Here is a 19,326-nt window from a genome sequence, read left to right on the forward strand (position 1 = left end):
TTTGCAGATTAGTCAGCTGTTTCGTAACATCCTGTGTGGCTGAGGTATGGCTGTGTGCTTATTGTTCTTTGGTGTTGTAATGACCTGGGTAATGGGCTGTGTGATGACCTTCTGAGCTCTATTGTAGTGATATCCTGAGTCCTCTGCTGCAACCTCCTGGGGGGTTGGCTGCATTGTAACCTCCTGAGCCTTTGTGTTGTAACCTCCTGAGTTCTGTGATGTCATGTCCTGAACAGATAGCTGAGGTATAACATCCTGGGCTTTGGTTTGGCTCCAAATTTGTGCTCATGGAATGTGTCAGTTTGCTTTGTGTGGGGGTCGCAGTGGGGTGCAGCAATTGGTGATGCCGCCATGGTTTGGCTTCTGGATGGTGGTTGCATTTGGTCTATGGGATGGGTTTGGGTTTGAGTCTGGTGAGGGTGATTGGTGGTTGCGTCCTGTGTTGTTCTTGGTCCAGTGTCAGTTTTCATGGCTGGGACTCGTTTGTTGACTAGAGCTAGTTTCCAGATGTCTGGTATGCAGGAGGTATCATCATGTTTATTCATGTTATTCATGTTAAAATCTACAAACACACACATACACACACACACACACACACACACATCACGTGTAAGATTGAGAGTATCTTGGCGATGTTTTGACGAGGTCCCACTCGCCATCTTCAGGCTGGGGCTTTCGGCTTTGTGCTTGTGCAAGCAAAGCCTGATCGAAGCTGCCATCTTTCTATAAATATTGGTGGGGATGTGTGGAGTGCTGGCTTTGTTGGTAATTTCTAGTATTCCCATATTCCCAATTTCTGGTATTACAATGAATTATAATTCATGGTTCATATGCAATCAACAATTTTAACATTTATGCACTATTCAGTTCAGTCTCCTTTATATCCAATTCTACATTTAATGCTTATAGTCCACTCTTCTTTAAATATGATTTCATTTTGTTTTTTATTTTCCAAATTTCTACTTTCTCTTAGGTAGAATCTATTAAAGTTTTGTTTTCTTACTTCTACAATCAATCCTCCAAAATTTCCTTTCTTTTTCCTCTTGTAATTATTCAGAAAGTTGCATCAGTCACTTGTCTCAGTTTATCTTTACTCTGCTTCTAATTCCTAAGACCACTAGATGGCGATATTGTTGTCTTCTCCATTTGATATTTCCAGTCTTTTTTTTTTTTTGCAAAACCAAGTTTTTATGCCGTTTGTCCATTCCTGTAGTTCACCAGGTACCTTTTTAATTTTATTTTTCTATCCACCTTTGTCACTATCCCACAAATTTCAAAGTTCCATAAATATACTGTCAAATAACACTCTGCCATTTCTCTCCTTATCTCCTGTTTTTTTTCTCCCAATCTTGTCAACTGCCAAAGGAAGTCCTTGCCTGCTCCTCTCTTCTTGTTTTAAAACTGTTTATTTCATTTTCATTTTCATCTTATACAATCACTTATATACTGTGCATTTAAAAAAAAGGAAAATCAATGAACACAACTCATCTTCCACCATAGAAAACCAACATAGCACTTCAATCCCCCATACACCCTTTCTTCTCCCCCTCCAACTTTCATTTCTCCCCTCCAACATTCCCCTCTTCTACTTCCCTTCCCCCTCAAACATTCCTTTCTCCCCTTCCCTCCATCTCACCCTCCTTACATTCCCCTCTCACTCCCTCTTTACTTCTCCCTCTTCTTTCCCTCTACTCCTCACTTTGGTGTATCTCTACAATTCATTAATCTATTCAGTTTATATTTTGCTCTAAAATTAAGAAAAATGAAAAAAAGAGAAAATAAAAGGAAAAAAAGAAAAAAAGAGAAAATAAAAGAAAAAAAGAAAAAAAAGAAAAGAGAGCAACAGTATACAAGTGCATTCTTATTGTTCTGAAAATTGAGACTGTATTTCCACCCTCCACCCTCCCCCCCATAAACCCCCCTCCCTAACCCCCTTTCGACTTCCCAGGTCCCATACCCGGCATAACTCTTTATCAAGCACAGTCTGGAGTATATTAAAATCAAATAACTTTAGAATTAAAAGATAAAAGATAAAGGAAAAACAAAAAAAAAGGAAATAGTAAAAAAAGAAAAAAAACCACACACACAGACACAAAAAAGGAAAAACGGGAAAAATCAACAAATTCTCTACATTAAACTCAGCTTCCCATCATTTTTAAATCTTAAACAATGTACCTCATTCCTAATTTCAGTTATTTTATTACTTGCAGGATTTCAAACTATATTGAAACCAAGTAAGTTAATTAAATGGAATTCCAGCTAAGAGCCTTATCTCTTTATCTAAATATCCAAACCTTTGATTTATCTCTTTTACCTCCTTCTCTATTAAACCATTTAAACATTCAAATATTTCTCTCGGTTTCCTTTTCCAACTCCTCCCATCCTGCCTTTACCCGTATCCATATATATATATTATTTTCATCCGTACTCCTCTTATATTTGCTTCAGCTTCCTGCAGACTCTATGGGTATATCTTTCCAAACATTATATTCAAATAACAATTTATACAAAGATCAGCTTACTTTCTGGCTCAAAATAAACTCTACTTAAACCTTCACTACCCTCCCATCTACCCCACACTTCCCAGCTCCATTCAACCCGAACCACAATCCAAGAAGATCACGATCTCCGCTCTCCTCACCCTAAAGAATAAATCATGAACAATTAAAGTAGAAATTCAAAGTTATCCATCAAATCCTGTTGAAATCCCATACAATATATATTCCAAAATCATCGCCACTTCTTTCAGTCTCTTTCAGTCTCAATGTCTCTTCGTCAGTATGCAGCTATACCGTTTTACCCAAGACAGAAATCACAAAGTATTATTCAAATTAAAAATTAAGCAAATGTTTTAGAAGCATAACTAAGTCTTTATTCTCTACTCTTCTGCCCTTCCGGAGGGGGAAAGCAATGCCTCTCGCCTTGTAGCCATGTGTTCCACTGTTTCTCTTCTCCTTCTCCTTGTCTTTCTCCATGTCCGGGTGATTCAGGAAGTCCCGCCTTCAGAATCTTGTAATAGAAATCTCGGGCTTCCAAAACAGAGTTAAGACAATATTTTTGATTATCAAATGTAACTGTAATACCAAACGGCACTTCCCATCTGTATTGTATCTGAGAGTTTCTGAGTTCCTTAGTTAAGAAAGCATAGTCTCTTCTGGCTTTTAATATTTGAGGTGGTATTTCCTTGAAAACAATCAAATCCTGTCCATCAATTTGCAGCCTATTATTGTAGAACTCCTGTATTATCGCGTTTCTGGATTCTCTTGTGGCGAAATATATGATTATATCTCTCGGAAGTTGTCGCTGTTTTGCTACGTACGAATTATGGCGATAGATTTTTTGGATCTGCCAATCAAAGTTAAGTCCCGGACTTCCCACCGAGCGACTAAAAGCCTCAAAAAAGGTCTGTTTCAAATTCTCCTGCTCATTTTCACGCAATCCCCTAACTCTTATTGCAGACTCAGCCTTCTTATAATTTATCATGACAAGTTGTTTTTGCGCAATTTGGATTTCCTGTTGTAATATTTCAATTTTAGATGTCAGGTTGGAATTAGCTTCTTCCAAAAGTTCCAATTTATCCTCCATTCCAGCAATATAATCTGTCATAACATTCATAACCTCGATCATATCCTCCTTTGTTTGAGCAATCTTGGCATCAAGTCTGTCATAAAAGTCTGAAATAAATTTTTGCATTTCCTCTCTGAACTCTTTAAGGATTTCAAAAAGAAATTCTTTCGTTAACAAATCTCCAGTAGAGGGCGTAGAAGGCAAGGACAGTGGCTTCGTAACAAATGCTGATGTGGAAGAGCGTCTGGGTTTCGATTTCGGTGCCATGATAAAAAGGGAAGCAAACAGAGTCTCTACTCACGTTAATTTGAGATAAGGTAGTTTCAACAAACCCCTGGCAATTAATAAAAAGAAATCTTCGAGGGAACAGGGCTAATTAGTTTGTAATCCCTTAAATCTGTCCAGGAAGTTGAAGATATATCATTATAGCAAATGCGGAAGTTATAAAATCGCCATTTTTTTTTAAGGAAAAAAAAGGTTAAACAAAAGGAGTCTTTTATAAAATTGAAGCTGGTATTTTAAATAGAGAAAAAGGAAAAATTCACAGGTATGGTCACTGCCCGGATTAATCTTAAATGGGTTAATTACAAAGGCTTGTTCTGGGGGGGGAAGTAACTCGCCTAGAGCTGAAAAAAAAACAGCTGAGAAGATCTGGCCGGAGTAAATGACTCAGCTTTCATTGATTCACTCTCTTTCATTCGCAGCCAAAAAGAAAAAAAGGCTGCGAACTCCAAAGAGGATTCTAACTGGCTGAGAGTCCCTCCCTACTTTTTCCTTACTGGAAAAAGAGATATCTAAGATCTTAAATAGATATACGAACCAGAACTCTGAGGGCAGCTTCATTAAGCTGCCGACGGCGGCAACACCTCCCCCGGAAGTCCCCTGCTCCTCTCTTCTTATTGCTGCTGAATCTGGGCTCTGTTTCAGCCTGACTCCTTAGAGCCTTAATTTTCTAGCTCAAGTTTCTATATATAAATCTTTTACCATTTTTAGATGTTGTTTCCTTCTCTGATGTTGTCGTGTTATATTCCCTTCCTTATTCACGGTCGTCACAGCTCTAAATCAGCCATAGGCTCCAATTTCTTTTCTGTTAGTTTCAAGGGGTTTCTCTCATTCGTTCGGAAGATTGCCTATCTCCACAGCATTCCCTGAGCTTCCAGGATTGACATCACCCTTTTCAGGATCTCCAACACAAAAACTCGAGCAAAGTGAATGGAGCTGCCATTCTTCACTCTCTCTGCTATGATGTCACTACCAAAAGTTTGGAGTTTAATCTAAGACCACTGACTCAACCACTCCCTCCTCCAGTGGTGTTACATGGAGAAACTCACTATGAGGTGAATTTTTTTTAGTCTAGATTGTATAGAGATCATTTGCAGTATTTAGTGCATTGGAAGGGGTACATGGGTGAAAAGTTGGGATGTGAAAGCTGACAAGTTAGTAAAACAATACCATGATAAATTTCCTGATAAGCCAAAGGGCACTATGGGGGGGGGGCGGAGAGGAGGTTAGTTATTCTTATGTTAACCCACTATATTATTCTCCTTACAGGATATGCTTTTCTTCTGAGGGGAGGCCACCTGTCAGGCCTGCAACTATCTTTTCTTTTGGATCTTTGACCTGCCACACTATCTATGCATTTTCTATTGTGGGAAAATGTGAGGGGGATTGTATGAATTTAAATGCTATGTAGCCATAACAAAAAACTTTTTTTGAAAGCCAAGGTCATCCTTTGTCTTTGCACCTCTGCACCTGACCGGAACTGGATGGGTGGAACTGCCAGCATAGCAGTGAAAGATCAGACCATGTGATGGACTTTTGGGTGTGGGGGCAAGATCTTGAACTTTCAACTGGGTGGGGAAAACCGAGCAATACTTTGTCTTGGACTCTGATTTAATTTTAGATGCTATTTGGAACCCTGACACAGTGAGAACAATCAGCCAATAGAACAGCTTGCATTAGGAAGTTGTGGGAGCTTCATCACTGGGGGATTTCAAGATGAGACTGGACTGCTATCTGTCAGAAATGGTGTAGGGTCTCCTGCTTGGATGGTGTGTGTGTTAGTTTAAATGATCTACAAGGTCCCTTCCAAGTCTGTTATTTATTTATTTTTATCTGAAATCTGTACAATCACTTCTCCAATATTTTCAGCTTTCAGGATTTTTCATCAATTATTTAAATCCCAAGAGAAGACTTGCAAATTCTTGGAGTTTTTTCAGAAGTGATGTTATTGTCATCACTAAAAGTTTCCTATCCTGAAGACAATGGGGGAGATTATGTCTGTCTGCCTATCTGTCTGTCTGTCTGTCTGTCCGTCTGTCTATCTGTAGCTGATAAAGCCTGTCCTTTCCTCATTGAGAAAAATGTAGTGGTTTTGTTGGCACAATACACTTTTCCATTATTAATTCAACCACAGCTACTTACACCATTCAATTATCTGAATTCATATCTACCTAATAAACCCTTAAATTGAATTCAGCCCGAATATAACATTTAAATGTGGCTTATGGTGTCACACAAACACACCTATAGCAGTAATCTCAATTTTACTAACATGATAAAGTGACAGATATTGAGAGTCTTTCCACAACTTATTGCATCACTGCCACCATGGCAAAAAAAAATGTTTGAGGTCCTTGGTCCTATTCTGGCACAGCAACAGCCAGATGATGCTATAAATGGCTACTTTAAAAATTCTCAATTACTGACCAGGATTTGAAATAAACTCTCCTGATTTGTCGCCTGCGGCTAACCATTGTAGCAATCTGGCATAAAAGGACGTTCAGGGCTACATCTTTTTCTTCCTGGAAAAATAGAGAACATCTATCTATTCCCTCACTGGTAGTGTGATCCAGAAACAGAAATATCTGGATTTTAGACAAATTCTTTGAGGCTTTACTACAGTTCCCCGAGCTTCGTCAGATTGCACTCTTCTTCACTATTAAAAACACATGTTTCGCTCCAAGGCGCCGAAAAGCGTTGCCTCCCGACTTTAGCCTCTGCATGTGTTATGCCCACGCTTTCTGCTCAGCTCGCTTTCAGGGCTGGGCTGGGGGGTGGGTGTATCGGTTTCTCCGTATTACACCTATCCGGCTGGGAAGAAAAAGGGAGGGACGAAAGGAGCGAACATGAGCGAACATATGAATCGACTGTCCCTGATTAATTTGATTCCGGCGAACAAACCATAACTTGTAAGCAGGGGCGCTGGGAATGGGAGGAGGAGGCATAAAACACGAAGGAAATAGAGAAAGGATGTAGGGTTTATTAGTTTTTAAGTAGAAAATCCACGCCTGCATCTTGGAGTCCAGTGGAGTCCGAGGAAACACGCTAGTTCCGGATGAATGGCGAAGGGAAAACGCGTGAACTAAAGGGAGAGCTTTTTGACAGCCAGTCACAGCCGCGATCTTTCCTGTCAAAGGCGAAATGATTCCTCATGTTAACAAGACTGAAGTCAGCCTTGAGAGGGTGGAGAACGAGAACGACATTCAGCCCCCTTCTCCTGCCTCTACCACCAGCCAGGAATCAAAGGTATCTCTAGCATCGGGGAGGGGGGTGTATCATAAATCCATAAGATACATTTGCACGCAAACATTCACTGTTTGCGTGCAAGTGTATGTTTATTAGAGCTACTTATATTCAAATGCATTTCAACTCACATACAGATGTTTATCTCCAACGCCATACACAATTGTTCATCTTTTCCTATTGGAATCTTATGTGGAAAAGGAATTCTTGGATATAGCTTTTGGGGGGGGGGGGGTTGCATGATTCGTTTGGGTTTTTGGATTGTTATGAAAGTGTATGTGTTTCAAAGAATTCTTTGGTGGGAAAGTTTTCAAGTATTTATTCCTGGAGGAATGGGAGGCATTCATTTTTTTTAAAAAAAAACCATTACTATATCTTGGGCTTCAATAACTTGAGGCTCATAAATTACTCACTATTGTATTGAATAGACACTGCAATTTATTTATTATAGAAAAGTTGGTTACTGTTTTAAATGCTTTCCAGGAAGTTTTCAGCTTAACCAGTAAGCAGATCAGTAGTTAAAGGCAAGCCAATTGCAAATACAGCTCCCAAAGCTTCCAGTTAGTATTGTCAACTTCAGGAATTCAACCTATCTGAAGAGGCACTGAGGCTTCAATAAAATACCATTACTTGGTATTTTAGAGAGAGGACAGACACTGCTGTAATTTCCCTTTCCCATTTGATCAATATAATTCCAGCAGACTTGTCAAAGATAGAAACCAACCAATAAGATAGTGCTCTGAATCATATCATATAATCAATGAAACTGCTCCATGCTGTAATGAAAAGTTAAATGAAAGAACAACTGTGTGGCCTTTTATCTATTTGTGTTGTGGGATACAGGGAAGACTACAGTGAGTGATATATACATTACTTTGGCCTATGGGAGAGATAATTGAGGCCTCTTAAATTTATAACAAGATTGCCATCTAATCACAGAAAATATCAATTGTTTTAGAAGTTCTGAGTGAGTTTGCTGCTATTTGAAGTATTTCTTTTTGATAAAGATGGATATAAATACTTTGTGGGAAAGTACTTTTGACAATTTGGAAATATTCTGTTAAATTTTCACACGTAAAAATGGGCATATTTCAAACTATGAAGTATGAAATGATAACATTTAAATTCCAATTCTCAAATTTTGGAGCACTCTTCAATGCTGGCAGTTTTCTGTTACACATTATTCAGTTAACTAAATTCAAATGTTGGTATAAATAGTCAAATTAGGCTAGTTTAAAAATGATACAGAACTTTTAGTATATTTTTCAAATGCAGAGTATAAGTGTACAGCTTTCTTTCTATCCTTACACATTATATCCTACATGATAGAATAGAATACAATAGAATTCTTTATTGGACACACAAGGAATTTGTCTTTGGTGTATATGCTCTCAGTGTACATAAGGAGAATAAAATACATTCATCAAAAATAAAAAGATACAACACTTAGTGATAGTCAAGGTTACTAATAAACTATCATATTGTATTAGGAAACAAAAACAATATAAATTGAAAGATACAAGCAACATGGTTATAGAAATAAGTTGGAAGAGTTAGATACTAGTAAGGAAGAGAAGAATAATAGAAATACAGTCAGTAAATTATTTGACAGTGTCTGATTAGTTGTTAAGCAGAGTGATGGCATTCAGGGAAAAACTGTCCTTGTGTCGTTCTGGTGCAGTGCCATATAGAGTCATTTTGAGGGTAGAAATTGAAACAAGGGAATTCTTCTTCTGAAAAATTAATAGTCTAAACTTTCTTTTGGTTTTTCTTGGTTTTTCAGAAACAATTTATAAGTTCAAAATTTAGTGCACATACATTACACATTTTCTAAAAAATAAAAAGAAAGGTTCCCCCCAAATTGGAAGCTGTAAGTCAAAAAGGTTAAAGGAATTAGAAAAAAGAATGGGAAAGTATCTTTTTTATATCTTGAGCTTCTATGAGTGCCAAACTACGCTATGAGACTTGTGGTTTGGCCAGAAACTTGAATAAAAAGTCCGAAAGCAATTTACAGAAAATTTCCCAGTGCTGTACTGTGTAAACATAAGTCAAGGGTGGCTATTTCTGCAGTTTACTCTGAAGACCCCTGTAACTATTTCTGTAGCTGCTTTTCTATCCTTGCCTTAAATCAAAGTCAGATGTGTAGTCATCAAAGCACTGTTTTACTGATACAAGCTACAGTTCTATTTTTATAACTCTTTCTATCTTATAGCCTTTAAAAAAAAGAAAAAAGAAAACGCTGGGAGTGTTTTCTAAACAAACTGGGTTCTTTGCCCTTTTCAAAACCATATTCTATGAAATCAGTGAGGCTTATTTTAAATTAAGTAGGGTTTGAAGTGCAGAAATTTGAGCCTTGTTTCTGTTTCATTGGAAATTGGTTTCAAAATATGGTTTAATAGGTAGTTGCAATCAGACATGCTGCTGTCCCATTTAGACCCTATTACTTCTGAATAATTTGGCAAATATATGTTGCTGAATCCAATGTTCTATGAAGTTCCTAGACATTTACAATTGGAGATAAAAGAAAACAAGGACAAATGTAAATTCCTTAATTCAAAACAGAATGTTTGACAAGTTTATGAACTAAGTTAGACAAGCCATCACACACAGATCCTTTTGCAATGACTGAAATCCTAAACATTGATTTGAAAAGTTTATTGGAATCAAAGCATGCTATTTCAAATAAGAAATATTACAAGAAAGTACAGTTTATTAGAGGGTGTTCTCTTTTCTCATGAAAAAGCAAATCAACTGATTTCAGTACTTATTTGGCCCATCTTTTACAGCAGACAATTCTTCCTAGTAAATAATCATTTGTTTAAAGAATTCCTTGCTTTTATATCTTGTTATATTTCACAAATGTGCTTCCTATTTCCATTTGATCTTCACTACCTTCTGTGAGGTGTGTTGGGCTGAAAGGAGTGATGGTTCAGTGATTTCATGACCAAGTAGGGACATGTTCCTGGTCTTAAATTTTCATGCTTTCTAAAAGATGGGAGCAATAGGTGGTTTGGAGGCACCACATGTGTCCCTCCAGCACAGTTTCTACCTGTGTCTCCTCAGATTGTTCTGCTGAAATTCAGTTGCAAAACAATGGTAGCTGGATGGTTTTCTTATTTACATTGGAAGTCAATTGGACTACATGGATTACGCCTTTACTAAGTTTAACAAACTCTTATTTATTTTATTTGTTTAAGAGGCAAAAAACATGGTTTAGGAAATATGTGCCGCATCCAACTAGAGAACCAGTTGGGACATCAATATGTTAAAGCTTTTCATGCTTGAACCACTTCTGGCTCTTGATGGATGGTTTAAACTTCTAGCATGTAAAAACCTTGTTATTGAGAAACCTAGATTCATCTGTTCCTCTCTGACCTTATAATTTAATCTCTGCCATCATAGATTTATTCAGCCATTAATCAGACTGAACTGTTTACCAAGTGCTGATAGTTATATGAATCAAGGAAGATAAACTCCTGAATTACTTCAACATATCTGACACTCTTTCCAGCATTCTGATTATATTTTCGTTTACAGTTTGCACTAATCAGTAGATTTGTTACACAGCTGAACATAAACTCAAAGTATTGTAATTTTATATCATCTTACTAGAAGAGATGATCTTGGTACATAAATCTGAGATGATGTCAGAACAAATTACAAGATGGAATGTGTCTGTTTTTTATATGTCATTTTAGCTGCAAATTGGGAAAAGATGATAGAAACTAACTTATATATTTGGATATCATGTATGCTTTCTTAAATGCATTTGTATGTCACACTTCTAATCCTTTTGTGAAAAATAATTCAGTGGATAACTCAGCTTTCCATGCTCTACAACAATGGTTGGGAATCCTCTAATCCAGTCACCTTTTCGTTGTCATGTGCCAAAAGCTCATACATGCAATGCAATAATGTAATATGCATTTGACCCCCCATGCATCCCACCCCCAGGCATATATGTGCAACTCCCCATGTGCACCCCCTCCCATGCATATATGCATGTCCCCTCCCTCTGCCACCAAGGATGAGCATATGACACCCCCCACATGTCTGTATGAAATATCCATTCCTACACATGTGCACATTTCTCCCGCATGTGCCCCGCATGTGTGGCAGACACCGGAAAACCAGCTGGCTGGTGGGAAGTGCTTGCGTATGTGCAGTAGAGCTGAACTGGGCCAATAGCTCAGATGTTGAAAGAGATGAAAGAAAGAAAGAAAAAGGGAAAGAGAGAGACAGAAGGAAGGAAAGAAAGAAAACTTATGACCACAATTGAGCCCAAAGCAAGAGCATTGTTAAGTGAGTTTCACCACATTTTCCAAGTTGGCCATGCTCACCTGGTCACATGACTGCTGAGCCACCCGCACAAAACAGGCCACACCTACAGAATAGGTTCTAATTTTTTTTGAAATCCACCACTGATACTCAGGCATGGAGAAAGTATAGAATATATTAAAAGTATGTACCATAATTACCTCCCTGGGTTATTTTTTCTACGTAGGCTGCAGTGATGGGTTGCAGGTGGTACGCCCTGGTATGGGTGTACCGGAGCCTGACCAGAGCACTGGGTACCATTCCGGTACAGTGCTCTGGAGGGCCCACCCGCCCACCCAAGCTTCTTACTTGTCCTTTAAGCCTTTGGCACTTCCGCGCACGCACATGGTATGTACGGTGCCTGCGCGATGCTTCTCCAAGCAGCTGGAGCATAGCGGAGGCTTGCAGAAGTGTCGCAGGGAAGTACAACGCATGTGCGCATTGCACACATCCATGTGGGTGACGCCGGAATCCGGAACCCACCACTGCTAGGCTGGCACTATTTAACCCAACATTTCATAATTGGTAACAAATCACTTAGTTCCTTTCAGCAGAGTCAGCCTGCAATACTGCATTCTAACCACTGTGCCACCATTGCTCTTAATTGCTGAAAAGGGAAAAAAACATTTAATTTTCTAAATGAATTATTTTGTCTAGTCTTGTCAGAACAGTTATGTTAAAAATAGGAAGCATACCTGGTTAATATACTTGTATCCCAATGAGCCTTGGTTCCATGGGCTCAATGAGAAAGCAGTTAGAACATAGCAGCTAAACTACTAATAGCCAGTGAGAATTTACTCAAAGATCATTTACACCATTGCACCATTGTTAACTTTCCCTTCAAAAAAATTCCAGAGATAACCCATGTCATTCATTGAATAGGCCCATACCCATTTCTTAGACAGTAAACATATTTTAATTAAATTTCCTAATGTAAAAGTCTGGTTTTCTTCTAGAGCAGTGGTGTCAATTCAAGGCCCAAGGGCTGCATCCAGCCCACAGGGTGCTTAAATCTGGCCCACAGACCACCTTGGAAACAGCAAAGGACCAGTCTATTGTGCCTCTGCCAGTGAAAATGGAGTTTGGGAGGGTTGCATGTGGCCCTACTGAGCTCCATTTTCACTGGGAGAGAGTTGCAGGAAACTGTCGCAGCCAAAAATGGAGCTCAGGAGCCCGTTTTTGCTGGCAGAATAGTTGGGCCACCAAAAGTGCCCTGACACAAGTTACAGTATGTCAAGCTGCCATTGCCCATCCTGTCATGTCTCCTTGTCCCACCACCCCAGGTCAAACAGAACCCTGATGCAGCCCTCAATGAAATTGAGTTTGACACTTCTGATCTAAAGTCTTGTCAAAGCTAATTATTTTAAAAATCATAGTTTGTTTGTTAAATAAGCACACACATTTCCTGCTTAATGGAATTAATGCATTCTGAGTTTCCATTGGTACATGTTACCAGCCACTGAATATTTTAAAAGACAGAGAATAGCATATGGACAGTTTATTCATTATGCTGAATAAACAACATACAATGTGCACTTGGAAGGGAACATGAGAACAACGCTTATAAATCCACAGAGAGGATTTGACACTCATCTCCAGCTCTAAAACTATTACCATATATTAGCATAAAATGGTAAGTATTGTGAATAAACAAGATTTGTTATATTGAAAAGGAAAGTAATTAGCAAGTCTTATACAAATGGTGTGAACATTTCGAATAACAATCTTCATGGATCATAGTTAAGGTGACCAGATTTTCAGATTGGTAAAGAGGGACACCATTGACCGGGGGGGGGGGGGGGGTTCTTGATTAAAAATTTTAAAAAATGGGACTTTTTAGTTAATGCTACCTTCAATCCTCATGAAGGATTGATGTTCTGATAGAATAAATGGTCTATGGTTCATTTATTTTTATTTTTATTATTTATTAGATTTTTTATCCCACCTGTCTTATTTTTATAAATAACTGAAAGGCAGAAAACACACCTAATCTTCCTTTTAATATTTTCCACATAACAACAACCCTGTGAGGTGGGTTGGGCTGAGAGAGAACGACTGGCCCAAAAGCAGGACTCGAACACATCTTCCCTTGGTCTGTAGGCCAGCCCTTTCACAACTACACCAAAAGGCTCTCATTTAGTAGGAAGACACGGAAGAGGTTTTTTTTAGTGTAATGAGGGAAATGGGGGGAAATTCGGCTTGAAGTAAGATTTCTGGGATAGGGTCTTTCTTTTTTGGGTTGGCTTTAATGCCCATCTCTTGGCATTCTGGGAGTTCTCCCCTGGGAAGGAAGCTTTGACAGAAATATTATTTTTGCTCCAGTAGAAAAGGCCAAAGTGAGAGGGAAAGGCACTGATGGTGGAGGAAGATGAAAAGGGAACTTGAATCACATTTACTTTTCATCTTTCTTGCCTGCTTAATTATTTGTATTAGTTTATCAGCATATAAAAGACAAAAAATGAAAATAAGGGGAAATTAAGAGTGGAAAAAGGGAAAAGGGAGAAAGTGTGTGGTAGAAGGGGGAAAGTGGGGGAGGCATTGACTTCTGACTCTTTTTTAGCACAGTAGAAGATAATAACATTACAACCTCAACTTTTTACTTTTACCCAATAATATATACTACCCAATTCTATAACAACAAACTATGTAATCAGGAAAACCAAAATCAAAGTTTTACTCTCCCTCCCTTGAAGCACAAAAGGGGTTTCCAAGTAGAAACAAAATTAATTATGTTCTTTAATCAAAGCAGTCAATTTTGCCATCTCTCCTAATTCCATCAACTTTTGCAGCCAACATTTCTATATTACTTTGCAAGCATTATTTCAAGAAGCCTTGTTTGCCATCATTCCCTTAAATCAGAATATATTATTATCTTCATTCAGCAGATGGGGGTAGGTACCTTAATTGACAGCTGTACTTTCCCTAAGGTCACCTAGCTAAGATGACATTTAAACTGGAGACTTTGACATATCAGCTCCAGCTTCATAGCCTTACAATGGAAGGGGCGTTTGCACTCTCCCCCTTCTTACGGAATTTAGCTGTTGGACTACAGTTCTTATTTGAATCCCAATTGAAACCAAGGGCAAAAACGAAAAGAGAATATACTCTGAGAATGAATTAAGCAGCCTACAACTTTTTACTATCAGAGAGCTAACTCACTATCTGGTTGCCTAAAATTTATTCTTAGCTTCACATTCAAGGGTTCCTTTCTTTCAATAACATCCCAGTTTAGAAGCTGGCAAGAAAGATGTTTGCTGCCGTTGCTGCTACTGGGAGCCACAATCCTTTTGTGCTCTGCTAAAATCTCTAGAGGGTTGGCCGCGCATCACAGCCCACATTCACCCTCCTTCTGCTTTATAATCTTTCAGATGACACACATTTCCTCATCTAAGGAAATCTCTCTGCCTACATGTACACACATAGACAAAGTCATGAATTATATGAAAACACGTCTTCGGACAAATCCCTAATATAGCAGCCAACGTTCCCCATTGGAGGGAAAAAAACCATCAAAAGACGGTTGTCTGAGATGACCAACCAATCTGCTCATGGCACTTACTGTCTGCAAACAAAAGAGGCTTTCCCAACCACCACCCATCCTCTGGATGGGTCAGGCTTGCATGGTCCCTAACAGGATACTAAAAAAATCCAACCCTTTTTGAAGGGAGCCCAATTATTGGGAGGGGCATGTAGGAGTCTTAAAACTTGCAGGGGACACTCTGAGTGCACAACATCCTCAGGTTCCCATCCTTGGAGAGCCTATCCTCATCCCGAACCATTCGTTAACATCTCTTTATCAACCATGTTGTCTTAATCTCTCCCCACCCACCACCCATCCCCACTCCTCCAAGGAAAATAGCCGCTCAATCACCCCTTATATTTCCTTTTCCATCAATCGCGCCTCGTGACCATATTGATAACTGCCAAAAGCTGAGCACCCTTGTGTCTTAGCAGTAAGGATCAGAGTGGGGGAGGTGTGGATCGCAGCCTTCACAAAATGGAGGGGAGAGGTGGGAGAGGGGACACTCTGCTGGCGTGGGGGGTGGAGGGTGGAGGATGGAGGAAGAAAACTAACCCCAATCATCCTTTCTATCCCACCGCAACAGCCTCGGAGAGTCCCAGTCCTGGGCCCCTCAGCAGGACAAAGAGCAGCCCCCACTGGCACCTTGCCCCAGTCGTGGCATCTCTTCCAGAGCTTTATATCCACCTCCGATGGATGGCAGCGCCGGTAGGGGAGTCGCGTGCGATGGGAAGGAGAGGGATATGGGCGGCGTGGGGAGCATCCACCCAATGGTGTCCGGAGCTCCCACCAAGCGTAAGGTGGCCAGATTTTAACATGGGGCGACTGACGATAGTTTGAGCGGGCGCCACCGGTGCAAACTACCGTCAGTCGCCCTGCACTCATCAAAAAAAGTCCAGGGACAGTAGTTGTTGGGCAGGAAGGCTTCGGGCGACTCCTGGGCGGTGATGCCACTGCCATCCGCTCGCCGGCTCTTCCCACCTGGATGCCCAAAGCCTTCCAGCCCGCCCGGGGCGAGTCAGCTGCGGTGCAGCCGGTGGTGGGCAGGAAGGCTTCTGGCAGCTCCCGGGCGGCGATGCCACCACCATCCGCTCGCTGGCTCTTCCCGCCCAGACACCCGAAGCCTTCCAGCCTGCCCGGGGCGAGTCAGCTGCGGTGCAGCCGGTGGTGGGCAGGAAGGCTTCTGGCGACTCCCGGGCGGCAATGCCACTGCCATCTGCTCACTGGCTCTTCCCGCCAGGATGCCGGAAGCCTTCCAGCCCGCCCGGGGTGAGTCAGCTGCGGTGCAGTCGGTGGTGGGCAGGAAGGCTTCTGGCAGCTCCCGGGCAGCGATGCCACTGCCATCCGCTCACTGGCTCTTCCCACCCGGATGCCCGAAGCATTCCAGCCCACCCATAGTGAGTTGGCCACGGTGCAGCCAGTGGTGGGAAGGAGGGCTTCCGGCCACTCCTGGGCGACAGGTGTCCAGGCAGGAAGAGCCAGCGGGGGTGGTGGTGGAATCTTTGTGGCGGAGCAGAGGTGCAGCAGTGCCAGCAGCAGGGCAGCCTCCATCGGGCAGCGAGGCGAGCTGCGTACGCGAGGCTGCTTGGCCAGCCCGCCCCGTGACTCCTGTTATTGCTCGGCAGCGCGCTGCCACCATGCAGCCTCCAATCCCGCAGGCCGCCCTCCTGGCACACAGCCACTATCATTCTGCAATTCCTTGGTGGGGTTGGTGGCAGCGACGGCCGCGAGACCTCCTCCTCCTCAGCCATCGCCATCTTGGCTCTCCCCTCCCTTTGAGCCCCCTCCCTCTGGCTTCCATCAGGCTCCGCCCTGCTCTTCCCTCACCCTTGTACAGTGGGTCCTGGCTGCACTGCCGATGCCCTTTTGTCCACTCACCCCTGAAAATCGGGACTTTTTAAAAACGTCGCGGGACGCAGGACAAATTTTGAAAAATCATGACTGTACCGCCAAAAGCAGGACGTCTGGTCACCTTAATCATAGTTGTGACTAGCCTGCTTTTAAACTTTCAGATGTAGATGTATTATTGGAAAAGTCACTTGATGTATTTCTTTTTCTCTGTCCTTGATTTTTCCTAGATAGCTTTTCAGTTCTATTTTATGAATAGAGGATTAGTACATTGAAAGTAGTATGAGAAACTTGAAGTAATTTATTTTGATTCAAATCACTAATATTATACCATCCAGAATAGAATAAAGTATTAACTGCCTGTCTAGGGATAAATACTACTACTATGTCGTAGTTAGCATATACAAACCAAAAAGTTGCTTTGGAGTATGGGGTGCAACAACATAACAACTGATGGCAACTTCTTAAAAGTGTTACTCTTTTTTCAGGCTTCCACAATTGCCCTCTGTGAGGGTTGTAAATTCAGCCCTGTGTTTGATGAGGGGTGAATCGTGGTTTTTTCCTTGGAGTATACTCTATGATTAAGTAAAATAAACCCGAGGTAGATTCTAAGAAACATATTTTTATTATAAAATAAATAACAAACAAACTTACTGGCTAATAACTACATTCTGGTAAAGTTCCTAGCCTACCTCCTCATGGCAAGCAAAACAGAAAGAGAAAGAGCAAAAATGAACGGACATGCTCAGTAGGCTTACAGAGAAGATTCAGCCTACCGTATGTCTTAGAATATAAGCACAGCTGGCAAAACAAAAGAACACTGTGACACCCCTTCTTTTTGCCAGTTGAGCAGACATCAGGTACATCATCAAATAAGGCACATCTTCTTATGCAGATGCTCGTGTTGAGCTGCTGGAAGCGGTTTTTTGAGTATGTCAGCAATTTGATCATGCGTGGATACATATTGCAATTTAACAAAACCCTGTTTAGCTAATTGTTTTATGTTTTGATAACGGATGTCAATATGTCTAGACTTAGAACCTGTGAAACGTGACTCAGAAATATAAACCACCGATTCATTGTCTTCCATTACGGTGATAGGTTGAATCAGACGTGTCCAAATATCTGTGACTAAAGCATCAAACCATGTTAGAGAATTACATACATCTGAAACACAAGCATATTCAGCTTCAGTAGATGAACAAGAAAGAAAATTCTGTTTCCTCACTTGCCAGTAAACAGGACATCCATTTAGGAACATCATATAACCTGAAGTACTTTTACATGATTTCTTATCACTTGCCCAATCAGAATCTGCATAGCAACATAATTCTGCATAATCAGTATGTGTTGGTTCTAACAATAACTTCATATGTTTAGTATATTTTAAGTATTTCAATAACTTCTTTTTTTTTTTGACAATTCTTTTATTTTTTTATTACATAGACAACAATGGGAAAAAGAGAAGACGGAAAAAAAGGGGGGGAAAAACCCCATCATCACATACAATATGTCATTTGATCACAGGTGCATCCCTACTAAGTTTATACATCCCATATCTCTCTGTTGTATATTTAATAAACACCACAATAAGCTAGGGTTTAAAAAAAGGGGGGGGAAGGAGGGGGAAGTCAAAAAGGACAAAAAAGACAAAAAAGACAAAAAGGTCCAAAAAAGAAGGGGGAGGGGAAAAAAACCATCATCACATGCAGCATGTCGTTTGGTTACAGTTGTTTTAACATCTGCATCTTCAAATAATATTTACCGTCTCAGATATTCCATCTAATATAACTAAAGGCCTCATTTTCATTCTACAATATATATTCAGTTAACATTAGCATTATTTCCCCCCAGAAAGTATACTTCTATTCATTGTTAACCTTGCATTTCATACCTTCAAACAGAGATCTTATTCATTTTTCAACAAGGCGTCGCTGCCTATATATACCAGTTTTCATTTGTTCCCCTATTAAAATTGCTATTTCAATAACTTCTTAATGCATGTCCAATGAAACTGTGATGCCTTACCTACGTGTCGAGACAAGAAATTAACACTAAGTGCAATATTGGGTCTGGTCCAACTACTAATATACAACAGTGACCCAATGACTGAACAATAAAGTGTTTGATCCTCGACTTGATTCATGTGTCAAGTTGTGAAAATCTGTTTGCATCGTCTGATGTATTAGCATCCTTCATATTGCATTGATGCAAAATGTGTTCAATTTTATCCTCTTGTGAAAGACTAAACTCCTTCTGTGTTTTGTCAATCTGAACATCTAAGTAAGTGTTAATATGACCTAAAGATTTCAATGTGAAGTATCTCTGCAAAGCTTTAGCAAAAATCTCACTCCTTTTCTTATTTGGACCAATATAAACAATATCATCAACATAAACAAGAATTATCTCATACATATTGTTAGATTTTTTTGTAAACACGCATTCATTGGTTTCGGACTTAATAAAGCCCATTGAATTTAGTTTGTCAGTAAGACATAAGTACCACATTAAACCGGACTGTTTCAGACCATAAAGACTTTTGTTTAGAA

General features: G+C 40.2%; 1 protein-coding gene across 1 annotated transcript in view; it reads left to right on the plus strand.

The window, feature by feature from the left end:
- The first annotated feature begins 6,808 nt into the window (after window positions 1-6,808).
- The window catches only part of STAC (SH3 and cysteine rich domain), a 247,224-nt gene continuing 234,706 nt past the window's right edge, over window positions 6,809-19,326 (plus strand). Inside the window, exon 1 of the mRNA XM_087713018.1 lies at window positions 6,809-7,095. Within this exon, the coding sequence (XP_087569144.1) occupies window positions 6,991-7,095 (105 nt within the window). The 5' untranslated portion in view covers window positions 6,809-6,990. The remainder of the gene's footprint in view (window positions 7,096-19,326) is intronic.

This window comes from Thamnophis sirtalis, unplaced genomic scaffold (assembly GCF_051295495.1).
Source record: "Thamnophis sirtalis isolate CommonGarterSnake01/CBP01778 unplaced genomic scaffold, rThaSir2_p1.2 scaffold_4, whole genome shotgun sequence".
In the NCBI taxonomy this organism is placed as follows: domain Eukaryota; kingdom Metazoa; phylum Chordata; class Lepidosauria; order Squamata; family Natricidae; genus Thamnophis; species Thamnophis sirtalis.